Here is a 15,514-nt window from a genome sequence, read left to right as displayed (position 1 = left end):
TGTCACCACTACCCAGCCTTGCCGTTTTAGTGCAAAAGCAGCCATAGACACTGTGTCAGGAAGGCTGTCTGGGTAGAACTGTATTCCAACAAAATTCTATTCATACAGAGGGACAGGCTGGATTTGGTAGTTTGCTCACTCCTGTTCTACCAGAGCATAGCTTCCCTAGATTGAACTGAGTGATATTAAATGGGTGACAAGTAAAAAGGAAAGACTGACATGGTGAAAGACTGACATGGTAAAAGACTGATCTGGATTTAATGACAAATATTCCATACTGGTTGCTGAACACCAGAATGCTGTCCAGGGAACCATCATTAAATAAAACAACCTGAAAATAAGGCAATTCTCACATACACAAGCACACACTCACACAAAACCTGTTACTTTTAGGATCATTAAATTATTCACCATTTTAACAAACAACTGTAAAATAACATTACAGTGAAGGAAAATGTGCACAAACTTCAGAAACACAGTTCAGATTGTCTACGAACACAGGTTCTTAATTTGTACTTTTTCACATATGTACAGCCTCCGGATCTTGAAGAGGCCACATGGCTCAAGGGGTTAACTTCTCATCTTCTCCTTCCAGCTCAGAGCTCAATATTTAATCAAGCCATTTAACCTATTTAAAACTGCTCTAGCTTCTTCTCAGTAAAGGGTAGCCTGCACTTGACCAAACTCCCCAGGAAACAAATGATACATTTGCCTCCACCATCATTAATGAGTTGGTGGAAGGAGTCTTCAGAGTGACATTTTTAAGGGTGAACCAGTTACCAGGGTTTGCTTTAGCAATACTATTTTTCTAAAACTAGATACAAGAAACAACCTCCTGAATGCACTGAACCTCACTTAATGCAGCTATGTTCCCTGAAGAATTATAAGAAAAATGGAATCACATTTTAGCTGCACCATGAGAGTGGGGCGTTTGGTGGCTGGACTGTTTTCTTCTGCTGAGGGATGTGGTCACAGAAGGGATAGTGAAGTAGTGGCTGGCTTTCTTATCTATGGTAACAGAAAGAACAGAGTGGGTCAGTGAAATCCGAAGAATTCCACCGCCAGTAAATTATTTTACATTAGCTTCAATCTCCTCTCCCCGTTGAACCCATGCTCGAAAGTTTCTGCCATGGAGCACACTGGATGCAGAGGAGACTGTGCAATAGTATGAAAATGTCAGCGAAAGACCAAGTGACCCAGAATGTGGATCATAAACCCATGAATAATCAAAAGTTGGATGAGATTTCATAGGCACAGACTCGAGAGAACTTAAAACAGCTGGAAGAGGTAGATGCGCATGAAGAAAAAAAAAAAACAACACAAAGTAATAAGATTACCTACAAATTGGCTATATTATTTTCATGTGAGTCTCATACACTTGGTATTCAGACTACAGAGTCAGAATAAATAACGGACGCTTGCTTTGCTCAGATTACTCTTGACTAAAATAAAAAGGAATTAGTATCTTCCAAAACTATCTATAGTTTGAAAATCTACTTGCATTTGTGAATAACAACAAATTGATTAAGAGGGCAAGATCAACAGGCATTATACAAGCCCAGAATTCTCAGGGTTTTTTTTTTTTTTTTTAAGTGTTACGATGGCAAAAACATGCTTTCCTAGAGTCCCCAAAGAGGTTCTTTGCTAGAATACAACTGATCAAGTATAAATTACCAGCATCCACAGAAAGCTTGCTAAAACCGTAAAAACAATCTTGTGGGTTGTTTTTTTTTTTTCCTTCAAGTGTGTCCAACAGTTTGTGAAGATGCTTCCATGAAAAGTATAGGTTAACAACTGCTAATAAAGAAAACAAAACTGCTTTCCACAACTCTACCTTCTAAAGGCTAACCTAAGGGAGGGATTTTCAGCATAGGTAACTGAAGTCTATACAAGAGTCATCTAACTATAGCCCCTACCAGAAATGGAACATATCTAGGACACTCTAATTACATGACAAAGACCAGCTTTGTCAACAAGGACATCTTTGGCCCTTCTAGACTAGCCTTAAATTTTCCATCAAGCATAAGAATTTTCAGTGTCCTTATTATATAAATCACGACAGGTAAGTCTTCCTAGCAGCTGAGCTGGAGAGCACAAAAGGGCAGACCACACCTATCCACACTGTCATCAGCCTCTCTTCAGAACTACCTGTCACACTCCTGTCCCCAGGCCTTCCCTAAGACAGGGGTCATAATACTGTTCTACCTCACAAAGAAGTGAGAAACAACTAACAAGCATTACAAAGCAGAAAGCACTTTACAAATACAAAAGTGCTATTTTGGCATTTATATAACAACCAGAGGACATTCATTGCTTGTGCTATTTGGCAATTTTGCATTTACAACTCTCCCTGCTTGTGCTCTCCTTGTGTAAAGTCTTGAGCTTTCTACTCTGCCGCCCTGTGCAGGAAAGAGAAATTTCTACTCAGACCAGAGCCCGTATCAATATGGGTGGAGGTGTGGGTTCGAATGTCTCCCCCATTACTGCAGAGGGGGAGGGGTACACAGATACAAAATGAAGGCAAATGAGACGAAGGAGCCTGGCGCCCCAACATGGGAACATTTGCTTTCCTGGATTTCTCAGGAAAACTCTGAGCAAATTGACTTTTGTAGCAGGTCGCTGGGGCAACTGTTGATGGCCTGAGTCTCACCTGAAACAAGCATCAAGCTGACCTGGGAAAGGAAAAGTCACACATAGCTGCGATTGTTCCATTTCCCAGCACTTAAAAGATCACAGATGAGACCTGAAAGAAATCCTGGGCCTGGAACACACCTGACACCGGCGGCAGGGGTCTGGTCATCCGCACAGACTCCCTTGACCCAGCATGAAGCTAGACTATCTTAAAGGAAGTAGCAAAGAACCAGGAGCAGGACCACGATTTCCCAGATCTGAAAACCAGCTGTGAATGAATTTCTAAACCTCAAAGATTCCACCCTGGAGACGAGGGTGTGTAGCTTTTCTGCCCAGTTTCCCCTGGACACCTCAAAATAGCAGCTAGCTGTGGCTCAGAGGAAGGGAAGAGCACACAAAATATCCACTCCTGTAGGACGGACAAAGTTCCTCTACTTGTCGTGGGACTATAGCTGATGTGTGGGAACAGGGTAAACAGTGGCTTAATACCTGCTGAAACCAGGACAGAATTACTGACACCCGCCTTTCACTTTACCCCGTAACCCTCACTCCAACCACACGCTCTCCCCGCTTCCCACGGGCCATCACTGCCCAAGCTACTCTACTGCCTGTCATCCTGTGCCCTCCCCCACCCCCCTAACTCCCCTTCCTCAAGGTCCTCAAAGTGCCCGCTCCTCCACGCTCTTCATCCTCCGCAGCGTGCATGTGGTGACGTCGCCACGCTCAAGCACATCTCCCAAACATTTCTTCGTTAGGGAGGAGGCAGGCAAAATACAGCATCCCCGAAAGAACAAGTCTTACTCAACCCTCCCCTTCAGGACCCCGAACACCTCAAGGCTCCCCAGTCATTCTCCGATTGCCCCCCCCTTCCCCATTTCTTTCTACAGGGTCTGTCCCCAGGACATCTAGCCCCCCGCCCCGCCCCCCAGTGCGCAGCCTCCGTCGGGCGCAGCCCTAGCACAGGTGCAGCTTCTGGTGCTGCGCGAGGTGCGTCTTGTAGCGGAAGCCCTTGCCACAGCCGGCGCACTTGTGCGGCTTGTTGCCCGTGTGGATGCGGCGGTGGCGGATCAGGTGCGAGCTCTGGATGAAGCTCTTGCCGCACTCGATGCACGTGTAGGGCTTCTCGCCCGTGTGCGTGCGCTGGTGCTGCGTGAGCGTGGAGAAGTCGCTGAAGCGCTTCTCGCACTGGCCGCAGCGGAAGGGCTTCTCGCCCGTGTGCACGCGCAGGTGGTTCACCAGGTGCGAGTTGCGCCCGAAGCCCTTGCCGCACTCGCGGCACACGTACGGCCGCTCACCCGAGTGCGTGCGCTTGTGCGTGAAGAGGTGAGAGCTGACGCTGAAAGTTTCTCCGCACTCGGAGCACATGTAGGGCTTCTCGCCCGTGTGCACGCGCTGGTGCTTCACCAGGTCCGAGCGCCAGCTGAAGCGCTTGCCGCAGTCGCCGCAGCCGTGCGGCTTCTCGCCCGTGTGGATGCGCTGGTGGTTGGCCAGGTGCGAACGGCGCACGAAGCCCTTGCCGCACTCCCCGCAGGCGAAGGGCCGCAGCGCCGCCGGCCCCGCACCGCTGGCCGCCGCGTGCGCCCGCCGGTGGCTCAGCAGGTGCGAGCTGAGGCTGAAGGCCTCGCCGCACTCGGGGCACGGGTAGGGCTTCTCGCCCGTGTGCAGGCGCCGGTGCTTGAGCAGGTCGGCGCGCCAGCTGAAGCTCTTGCCGCAGTCGGCGCACAGGTTGGGCCGCTCGCCCGTGTGCAGCCGCAGGTGGTTGGTCAGGTAGGTGTTGCGGCTGAAGCCCTTGCCGCACTCCCCGCAGCGGAAGGGCTTCTCGCGCGGGGGCCGGGCCAGCGCGGGCCCCGCCCCGAAGCCCCCGGCCACGCCCACGCCCATCATCCCCACCACCCCGCCGCACTCGCCTGAGAAGCCGAAGGGCTCCAGGCTGGCGGCCGCGGCGGCCTCCGCCAGGCGGTGAATGCGCTGGTGCTGCAGGAAGGCGGCGCCCGGGCTGAAGCTCTCCCCGCAGTCGGGGCAGATGGTGGGCGCGTCCATGATGCTGGCCATCAGGCTGTCGAGCTCCCCGAGGTCCATGGCCATGGGGTGGTGGAGCCGGCGGAATCGGCGGTGGGCGGGCTTGTCACCCCGGTGTCGACTCCCCAGGGAGAGGTGCCGCCTCCAGGGAAGCACGGCAGGAGGCGGCTGCTCCTCTTCCTCCTCTTCCTGGGGGCTCCGGGAAATGCCGATGGACTCCGACAGCCCTGCGAACATCGCCATCTCAGCTACTCCAGCTTGGTCATCCTCTTCCTCACGGAGAGCAACCCCTTCTTCCTCGCTCAGCAGCCCCCCTGCAACAGAAAAGGCGGCAATGGGGGTGACCATACTGGGCGCTCAAGAGGTAAACCCAGAGGAAGCCTGTCTCAGTAAGAGGGTGGGCCACGGGGTAATCCCCTCCCCCGGGGACTCTCAACCTCTCTCTCCAAGGTCCCTGTCTCCTCCACCCCCAATTCCAGCCTCCTTCCCGCCTGGTGACTCCTGGGGAAGGCCTAAAGGAGAGCGAGCTCACCTGCCCCCTTGGCTTTCCAGTTCTTCAGGCAGCTGTCTCCTGGCCCAGGCCCCACCCACTGGACCTGAGGCTCTGTTCCCCAGGGCCACCTGAAGGCCTGACAGTCAGCTTGAAATGGTCAAGTTTGGGCCAAGTGGGACTCTCTGGGATCTCGGAAGACATCTGCCCACTCCAAGAGCCACCAATGCCTTTCAAGGCCCTAGCCTCAAAAGACAAGGCCACTCCAGCCAACCACAAGAAAAGACCACCCGACCTAACTAGGCGCCGAACTGAGTTTTTAAATATGATTGGTCAGTCTGCAACCGCTTAAGATGAAACAACAAACCAAACACACCCCAACCTAAGGGCTTTACTATGTAAGGGGGTTGGAGAGTTGGGGAAAAGGGGAGGTGAGTGCAGGGCCTAGAGCTGGTGAGTCCAACTTAGAGGCTGATCCAGAACACACATCTGTCTGCGTCTGGCTGCTTATCCCCAAGCAGAGGACACCCAGGAAAGTTACTGGGATGTGAAAGACCACGTGCTCTGTGCACTGCAACGGAGGGCAGCAGCGGGTCTGGGAGGTGTTCTGGGGAAGGAATGTAACCTCACGGCCCTGATCATAAGGTATTTCAGCTCATTTCTGTCCCCAAGGCATGCACAGAGCAGGATAAAGCAACAAAAGCCCAAAGATGGAAACAAGGAAGCGGATGGAGGCCCCAGCGTTTACTCTTTCCAGATCAGGAATAGCAAGGGATTTAGGAGAGGCCTTGGGCACTTTGGGTATTAGCCACATGGACCTGGGCAGGTCCCTTACCACTGTGTTTATTTATCTGCAAGTGGGGATGATGACTGTTAACTGTAAACATCTGGATCTGTGCTAAGCAACTCATCTAACTCTCCAGCAACCCCAGGACGTAGGTCCCAATGTTACCTGTGTTCCCTCTTGTGCTGTTACACGTGTGATTTTATGGCAGTATTTTGTATGCTGTCAAGTGCACGCCTGTGAGTTACCCTCTTCACCCATGTTTACCAGTACAGCCCACCTCAGACCAGACTGATGAAAAGGATGTTCCTCAGGCTTAAGATCGTACAGAATCTGCTTAATGGTGTCCTCTAGAGAGCTGCCTCCTAAGAATGTTGCCCCTGGTTATCACTCTGGAGGAGCTAGAAATAAATGTGAATGGGGCAACTTCCACCGAAATTGCCGTTTTCTCCTCACCTGTGCAGATGTTAGACACTAGTTCCCTCTCCTCTGAGTCCCCTCTTAGAGCTTCGTCCTGTGGGTTGGAGCCCATCTCCTGCTCCAGGTGGCATTCTCTCTTGTCTGCGTCATGTGGGTTAGAGCCCATTCCTCTGTCTTCTGGGTCCCCTTCCCTGTCTTCAGAGTTCTCAAAATCAGAGCCCATCCCCTTGTCTTCTGAGTCCTGGGCTTCACACACGCCCCGTTTATCTTCTCGTTCCATCCAGGAAGAACAGGACAAGGGAGGTGACCAGGGATCCCTGCTCCAGACAAAACACACAGATAAAGGTCACGTGAGTCTGGCCTCATCCCCCTACCAGGTCTGGCTTTGATTTCCATGAAAATCAATGGCACAGTCCAATAAAATGTACAGAGTTCCAAGCCCCAGATGGCAGATCTCTGCTCCATCTCACGCTTTAAGGTAAATAGAACTGAGCGAAAAGAAGGCTGGTCTGGGTAGCAGAGGGACAGTGGCAACTCATGAGGCCACATGTCAACTCTCACTGGACTATAATTCCATCTGCTTCCATATATGAAGTGGATTATTCTATTAACATGGCTCTATAGCCTTAACAGTGGGGTAACAGTGGTATTCCCACTTTACAGATGAGAAAACTTAAACCTCAAAAAGAAGACCCCACTAGCTTAAGGCTAACTTGTAAGCAGTAAAGTGGGAATTAAACCAATTGTGCTGCTTCAAAGTTCCATGAGTTCCTTACTCTAGTTAAAGCTTGCCCTCCTCTAAATAGATACAATTTTTATTTGTATACAATATTTTATTTACTGAGGTCAATTATACCTCAGTAAAGCTGGGGGGCGGGGGTGCAGCTTGCCCTCCTCAAACCCACAGCAATTTTGTGAGGATTTTAGCTACTTATGAGGGGGCCTCTAAGGAACCAGAGGAAAAGTACATTGAAGACACAAGACTAACAAAAGCATCGGTATATTAACTTCTTATCTAAGACTGTGTCACCAACAGCAGCATCCTGGCTCCACAGTGAGGATATGCTGCTTTCCTGTGAGCAGTGAGCCAAGTAGTTCAAGCTTTAGTAGGTCTGTTGGGGGTGGTGGAAGAGATGCAGGGACCCTCTGTATTAGAAGCCATCTCTATAGCCTGATGAAATATTTTGCCTTATTATATCCTTTAATTGTAGAGAGCCCTTAACAGGAACGTCCTCTGGCACAACTGGTAACCCCTCCACAGAACAGGCCAACGTGTGAGTTGTAGGGAGACGATGACATCAGATTCCTAAACCTTTTGTAGATGGCAGGTTTACGTTTCAAAAGTATAGGGCGCCCTGCCAAGACTGGGCCGTTGAGCCAAAAATAATTGACATCTGCCATCTATCACTCTTACAGCTCAGCTCAAGGCAGCAAAACAGTTTACAGGTCAAGGATCTTGGACTGACGTTGAAGTGTACAGCTCTCTCTCTGCCTTGGCAGTCCCAAGAATATGGCTGAGCATGTGGCTTTTCCTACCTGCCTCTGTCGACAGGGCTTCCCAGAGGCAGCCCTGGCTCTGTGACTTTTCGGCGTGGAAAGCAGGAGTTACCGGCAGCAGCCTTTCCGGTGGAGTCAGCCTTACTCTGCAGCCCAAGGCAAGTCAGTTAACCTCTCATTGTTTCAGTGTCCTCACCAGTGCAAGGAGGATAATGCTACATAACCTTTCACACACGGAGGGTGTCAGAAGGAAACATTAAGAAGCACTTTGGAAAATACTGTGGCATGGACTCGATACTGAGTAGTCCAAATGTGGAATTCACACAGTATTCCTCTTTCTAAGTCCTGATGCCATTCCAGCCCACCTCAAAGACACACCAGCCCCTCCGTAATTTTGGCAGACTCACAGCCCTAAATAGCACATTATATCCTTTCTCAGAGCTGATGATATGCTCCCTAGATTAGAGGGAAACATCAAGCCTGCTTCTTAAACATCACAGGAAAATGGCTGGACTGAGGATGATCAGTCAGCAGTGTCCTGGAACACAGCGGGTCCCTTTAGAATGTATAACTGTTTAAAATGCCAGGTCCCAAACACTCAGGATTAGGCTGTAGGAGAAAATCCCTTTAAAGCCATAAACCTTTTAAGAGGTCTATCCCGAAAGGGACTATTGACCCCAAGTCACTTCTACCCATCACCCTCTTGCCTCCTGGAGCTCAGACTCTATAGACAAGTACAGCCCTTGAGTCAGCATAGATATAATACACCCCGAAGACGGGCGGTAGAAGGTTTTCAAACATGTGACCTGTTGGTTTGCTAGTGGCTGAAAGCAGTGGAGAGGTGGGAGAGGGACTTAAAGGGGACCTAGTCAATGGTTTCTGCCAATCTAAGACGAGCAAGAAGAATTTTATCAATAAAGTAAAGGAAATCAAATAAGTGTGTCACCAGAAATTCATAAAACTAAAATGGCAGGGTATGGTACCCAGAATGGTACAGAAGTAACTGCAGCTCTCCACCATAAAGGGTAGGATTTAACGGTCTACCCTGGGAAGCAGGAAAGCTTAAGATTTTACCCCAAACCCTTTTACGAAGGACAGAGTGCCTTCTTAGAAATCACCTCAGACACAGCAAAAATGGAACAAGCAGACTTTCTGATTTGTGATTTCTTGGGAACCAAGAGATAGTTCATACCAGAGATATTAAATAAATAAACTTTTTTTTTTTTTTTTTTTTTTAGATTTAAGTGGGGAGAGCAGGGAGAGGCAGAATCTGAGTGAGTTCCCCATTTAGGGCTGTCTTATGAAGTTCACAATGCTGCCCCACTCAGGATTAAGGAGGCTCTGAGCTCCCAAAGGGAGCATGTCCAGATCCTTATTCACACCAAGGGAGGGAGGACTAGGTATGTTCTGGAAAGAGCAGGAAGCTCCTGTTGCCTAGAGAGATACATTCATGGTACAACATCTACTCAAATCTGTTTTAGAATGCATTATGTTAGTGCAAAACTGGAAATCTGCATGCCCCACAATATGGATTCAGCTCCATTCACACCATCACATCATAGGATTCTAAGCAGCTATCAAGTAATGGAGAAGGCTATTCAGAGGTATGGAAAGGTAGTCACAATATATTATTAGATGAAAACTAGCTGGTTTAAAAATAATCTCATTTGTTTATTAGTATATGCACACTAGCATATAGTTACACATGTCTACACAGGTTCAGAGAGGAAGACCAGAAGATTATTTATCACAATGTTAAATATCTCTTGGTCACTTCTAGGGGCTTTGCATCATTTAATCTTAACAACAACCCAATGAAGCAGGGTATGATTTTCAACTTCAGAGACGAGGAACTAGGCACTTAAGTTAAGCGATTAGCTCAAGGTCATACAAATCATTAAGTGGCACAGCAGGGACAAAGCCCCTGCAGTCCAGCTCCAGTACCCACATTCTTAACCAGAAGCTGGTGTGTTGTTTGGGATAACTTTTCCTTTTTGTGAACATCAGTATTTTCTACAATAAAGATGTATTATTATCAGCAAAAGATGCCAACTTTGTTTTCAACGTGATAAAATACATTATAGGAGAACCTACAATTATTCAAAAGCAGCAAAAAGGAAGACAAGGACAGGAGTTGTGCTTAGCTCAACCTAGAAGACTTAATTTTCAGAAATGTTATCTACACACCAGTATAACTGAACTGTCAGTCACTAGCTATCTAGGCACATTTTGTTCCATTCATTCTCAAAATAAGAACTAGCAACATGTTTTCCGAGGCAAGGCCAGGGTTGGCTAATGAGTAGGTGGCAGGACATTGTGATAGCTTTGTGGCTAAACTGACCTGGGTTCAAATCCTGTTCTTTGTCAGCGACTTCACCTTGTGCAAGTGACTCCACCTTGCTGAATCTCAGATTCTACATCCATAAAAACAAGCATGCTGCCACCTACCATATAAGGTTAATGTAAAAGCAGCTGGCACACTGTAGAGACACAATAAATGGTAGTTATAAAATGAAACTTATGGCAATGACTTGATTAAAGAACACACACCCACACCCACACTTCTCAAATTGGGGGTCACCTTTTCACAGCTATATTCACCGAGAATGGTGTTTGGCAAGTACGAACAAAAAACTTCCTCTGGCTTGGCCACTAAAGGCTCTATTAATGAATAGCCCACCACGTGGAGACAAGAACCAGGGAGGGGTTGGCTGCTTAGGGGAGCTGGGAAGAGGGAAAAAGGTTCAGTTCCATGTGGGTTTGGAGATGCTGATAAACCATCCTGCATACAGGAAGTAATCATCTAAAGTATGCGTGGTCCGACAAATCCTGACTTAAACCATCTATAATGGAGCTCTTCTCCCCCCCAGTAAGAAGGGGTACAAATTTAAAGGGGGGAAAAACCAAACAGAGGTAAGAGTGGGAGTAGTCAGGCAAAGAAGATCCATTCTGCATCTGGTTCTAATCACTGAACTAGCAGTAATGAGGAGAGCCCTGGTTTTGGCCACCAAAGACACTGTGCTATGTGACTTACAGTAAGCACTTGCCCCTCTGGGCTTCTGTTCAATGAGGAGGAGGTTGGGTATGAATGTGCCCGAGTCCTTTTCTCCTGGTCATGCCACAAGCAGGAGCATGAATCCAGGGAGGCACCACTGTCAGTTTCGTTAGACATGTTCAACTCCAGCTCGTTTACCTGACTCCCACAGCAAGCTGTTAACTTCCCAAACACCCAAGACCACCACCGCCAAACCCTTCTCTAGGGCGCAGACCACGTCAGGGTAGGATCAGTCAACTTTGCCGAGACTACTCAAATTCTAGTTTTTAGAACCTGCGATATTTTCATGTTCCTTTCCCCCTACCCGCCCCCCCCCAACTCAGAAAAGAGTAATGTTTCTAACTCTATAAAGTCACTAGGCTCAAGCGCCTTCTCGACAAGCTCAACCCCCTGCGAAAGACGAATCCGATCAGTCTGAAGATATTGCTACAGAGTGGAAGTAAATGTGATAAAGTATGTTGGAAGGAAGGAGCGGGGAGAGAGGGAATGAGGTGGGGGAAGGGGAAGTGGAGCCAGCCGCGGAGCCAGAATCAGAACTTAACCTGCCTGAGCTCCTTGGCACCTTCTCCCAACAGCGCCCTCTGGACCGATAGAAACGCAAAACCCATTCCTTTCCAACAGCAAAAGCGCCACCACTTTAAGGATTCAACGTCGCTTCCTGCCAAGGCGTTGAAGCCCACAAGCACACACCTCTCCCCCACCTTCCTGGTAGATGAGCCACTGGCCGTCCTTCTCTGGGGCATCGTGCGCAGGACCCCCCCCGTGTCACGCCCCCTGCTGGCGGGAATGGGAGCGGTGGAGTGCGGCGCTCACAGCCCCCTGCTGCCAGTCGTCTCCCGTTGGGATGCCCAGTGCAGCTGACCCTGCACTGGAGCGGATCCCTCTCATTTGACTCCAGTCATTCCGTCAGGTGAGCACCGACGGTCATCCACCCTGGTTTTCCATGTGAAGAGAACAGGCTCAGTTGAGCTCCAGGTGACACAGCTCCTAGGTATTGTCAGGTCTCTCCCCAGCGTCTCTTGACTCCTTGCCATGGCATTCCCACTCCCCGGGAAGGGGACAGCTGGCCAGGGCGTACCCCCCGGAGAGGAGCGGGCCCACCTGCGGCCCCTGGGCAGGCGGGATGGCCACCGCCGGAGAGCAGACGTCTCCCCGCCCCCTCCCAGGAGGGACAGGCAGTCATGTGCCACAGCCACTGCCAGGTGGCCGGGAGCCAGGCCGGCGGGGCTGTCATGTCAGGGAAAGGAAGCGGCCAGGCGGCCGGCCAGAAGCGGCTCCCACTCGGCCTCCTCCAGGCTGCAGCTCCTTTCCGGTACCCTCTGCTCTGGCGGGTCCCTTCCCTACCTCGGCGCGGCTCAGATCCCGCCTCCCCCGAAGCCCTCAGTGCTTCCTCCCTTCACTTCCCACGCCCCCTGCGCACCACTCTCTCCCCAGGGAGGGTTTCCATCGCAGAGTCCGGCAGGGGCGCCCGGCAGCGTGGAATGCTGGAAAAACAATTTAAGTCTGCGGCTCTAAAGGCTGAACTCATGACCATAACTGGGGTCTAACCGGGGATTCCGGGGGGTTAATCATTTGTCAGTCTTCAGGCACCAACTGGGTAAACAGTCAACCAGCCTCTCAGGGGATACAGCCATCGGAGTCCTGCCTCCTCATGGGTGAGCCTGTGGTCAGAAAGAATGAAAAGGGCAAAGAACTCCACCTCGCCATACTGGCAGGGGATGCCTCCAGTGAACGGGGTGAATGTGTCTGCATCCCAAGGGCCAGCTGACTTCCCAGTCACACACCCAGACTGTCCAACCCCAAATGCCAACCTCCCAAGTGGCAGACTGCTGCATGAGGTGCACGGTAATTTCAGACAGAGCTAAAAGATTACTGCAGCTAAGTATTGACCACTCTCCAGACAGGAGAAGCTAAAATAATATGGTTTCCTCCTTGTGGTTACTGCTTTTTTACCTGGAGAGGGAAGCCCAATTTGAAAAAAGACACAGGCTCAAAACCAAGGCAACAGAGAAATCCATTTACCACCCCACTGGCCAGAGCTAGTCTGAGATTCTTTCCAATCTTTATGGTCAAGAATAGCACATATGTCCTTGGGGTCAGGCATTTCCTGTCTAATGGTTGGGCCAGGACCCCTCAGTTTGGCTGGAGGGCCTCAGCTTGTCACAGCTGCCAAGCCTCTGCCACCACCCCACAACTCCTGCACTAAATAAGAATTATTGCAATGCAGAGACAGATTCTAAGCTCCTTCAAAGTTAGACCATCTGCCCTCAGATGAGAAGGCACAGAAGCTAAAGGTTTTCATGCAGGCATTTACTTGTCCCAGATTTTACATTTAACTAAAATAGAATATTCTACCTGATGCACAGGGAATACTTCTGTTCAAGATTTTTTTCTCTGCTCTGCTTGGCATCGTCTACCAGCACTACCTGTGTACAGCCTCAGCGTCTTTTTTTATCTAGCACCTGTGCAGTCCTCAGAAAAATTGTCTTCAGATAACTCCTCAGTAGTTGGCTCAAATGTTCAATGTTTGTATTTCGTGGAATCATATACTTGGGAATCCGTTTGCTGAAACTCCTTCCACAGACAAGAAATTGAGGCTCAGAGAGGGAAAGTGACCAGATCAGAGACTGAAAGGCAGTTTGCTAGAAAAGTTATGGCCAGAATCTCAATTTTCTGATGGCTTCTCCAGTGATCTTTCCATCTCTTTAATATAAAACATCACTTCAAAAACAGACAGCCAAATAAATTGGGGCATATACTTGTCTTTTTTTCCCCACGCTATTTGTCAGGGTTCTCCGGAGAAAGAGAAGCAATAGGATGTGTATACAGAAAGAGAGTTATTATGAAGAATTGGCTCATGTGGTTATGGAGGCTGGCAAGCTCAAAAATCCACAAGGTGGGCCAGCAGACTGGAGACCCAGGAGAACTGGTGCTGCAGTTCCAGTCTGCAGGCTGTTTGCTGGAGAACTGCTCCTTGCTCAGGGGAATCAGTCTTTTTGTTCTATTCAGGGCTTCACCTGACTGGATGAGGCCCACCCACATTATGGAGGTCAACCTGCTTTCCTCAAAGTTTACCAATTTAAATGTTAATGTCATCCAAACACTCTGTCACAGAAACACCCAGAATAATGTTTGACCAAATATCTGTGTACCTACCGTCCCAGCCAAGTTGATGCATAAAATTAACCATCACACACACACCGTAGCTAAAAAACAGTCTGCAATAATCCCAACCTATGTCGAAATTTACTCATGAAAACATCTTATTTTTCATAAAAACCATTACTATATACAGAGAGTGGAATGGGGTCTCAGGGTATATGTGCTATAAAAGACAGCAGGGAAGAATCAAAATTAATCTTAATTAAAGATCTACAGACATGTGTGTGTACAGGCATACACACCCCACAGCAGAAAGAGCAATTTAATAATCTATTTCACTGAAGGACAAAAGAGAAAACAGACTTAGAATGCAAAGGGGGTCCATGGGGGATATGGGAGTTGTTAACAAACAGCTTTGTTCTGGGAGAGTTGATGTTGGAATCCCTCATTAAGTTTACCAGATGGGGTCAGGTGACCTCAGGAAGTCTTTTCCAACCCAGATGATTCTGTGATCATATTTCCACTGGAATGAACAGCCCTCAAGACAATGTTCATCACAGTGAATAGGGAGAGAGGAATGTTGGGACCAAAGGGTTTGAGGCATACATTCAATCACCCCAATTTCCCACTGCAAATTCAACAGGAAAAATGGCTCTTCCAATTCTCTGCCTAAAATAGCTGTTTGGCATCGTTGATAAAGAATGGCTGGCATGTTCCAGCCCAGCTCATTTCAGCAGTGGGTAAGTGACACCTCTGCATATAATCCTCCAAGGTGTCTTCCAACAAAGATAAAGAGAGAATAAAAATGGAGACATCACCTGATGCTTCATTGTTCCTGCCTGATTAAATTTTAAACTCCATAGCTAGACTGTTTTCAGCGTAAAGTAAAACATTTACATACTCTTAAGTACATATTTTTTAAAATTATATACTTGTTACTCTTATTTCCTTAAAAATATCAGTATCAGTAAAACCAAGATCATAGGAAAATATGTGACACAACCCAGTTTCTTCAAAAATGATAACAAAAATCGGACTTCCATGGCGGCACAGTGGTTAAGAATCTGCCTGCCAATGCAGGGGACACGGGTTTGAGCCCTGGTCCGGGAAGATTCCACATGCCACGGAGCAACTAAGCCCATGCACCACAACTACTGAGCCTGCGCTCTAGAGCCCGCGAGCCACAACTAGTGAGCCCGTGTGCCACAACTACTGAAGCCCGCACGCCTAGAGCCCGTGCTCTGCAACAAGAGAAGCCACCACAGTGAGAAGCCCGCTCACTGCCACAAAGAGTAGCCCCTGCTCACTGCAACTAGAGGAAGTCCGTGTGCAGCAACGAAGATCCAATGCAGCCAAAAATTAATTAATTAATTTTTTAAAAATGATAACAAAAATGGCAAAAAAAAAAAGGAGAGAAACGTACAAGTCAAAACACTTGAGATGTATCAACCAACCTCAGTGATAGACCTTATTTGAATCCCAATTGAAATAAACTACAACAACAAATTATTAGACA

General features: G+C 48.6%; 1 protein-coding gene across 1 annotated transcript; it reads right to left on the bottom strand.

The window, feature by feature from the left end:
• Window positions 1–236: 236 nt before the first annotated feature.
• ZNF697 (zinc finger protein 697) lies at window positions 237–11,790 on the bottom strand. Its single transcript, XM_082369435.1, has 3 exons — window positions 11,598–11,790; window positions 6,381–6,661; window positions 237–4,964 (listed from the first exon to the last, which is right to left on the bottom strand). Exons 2-3 carry the CDS (start codon window positions 6,622–6,624, stop codon window positions 3,586–3,588), a joined length of 1,623 nt encoding a protein of 540 aa, XP_082225561.1. The 5' UTR covers window positions 6,625–6,661; window positions 11,598–11,790; the 3' UTR covers window positions 237–3,585.
• Window positions 11,791–15,514: the final 3,724 nt, after the last annotated feature.

Source organism: Balaenoptera borealis (genome assembly GCF_965194805.1).
Source record: "Balaenoptera borealis genome assembly, chromosome: 1".
Lineage (NCBI taxonomy): Eukaryota > Metazoa > Chordata > Mammalia > Artiodactyla > Balaenopteridae > Balaenoptera > Balaenoptera borealis.
This window is presented reverse-complemented; position numbering and strand designations above follow the sequence as displayed.

What these genes read in the sequence shown, in the direction of transcription:
- ZNF697 (XM_082369435.1), bottom strand. Translation starts at nt 6,624, where the DNA reads ATGGAACGAGAAGATAAACGGGGCGTGTGTGAAGCCCAGGACTCAGAA. An exon ending in AGTGTCTAACATCTGCACAG is followed by an intron (nt 4,965 to 6,380) that starts GTGAGGAGAAAA and finishes TTTCTGTTGCAG; the next exon opens with GGGGGCTGCTGAGCGAGGAA.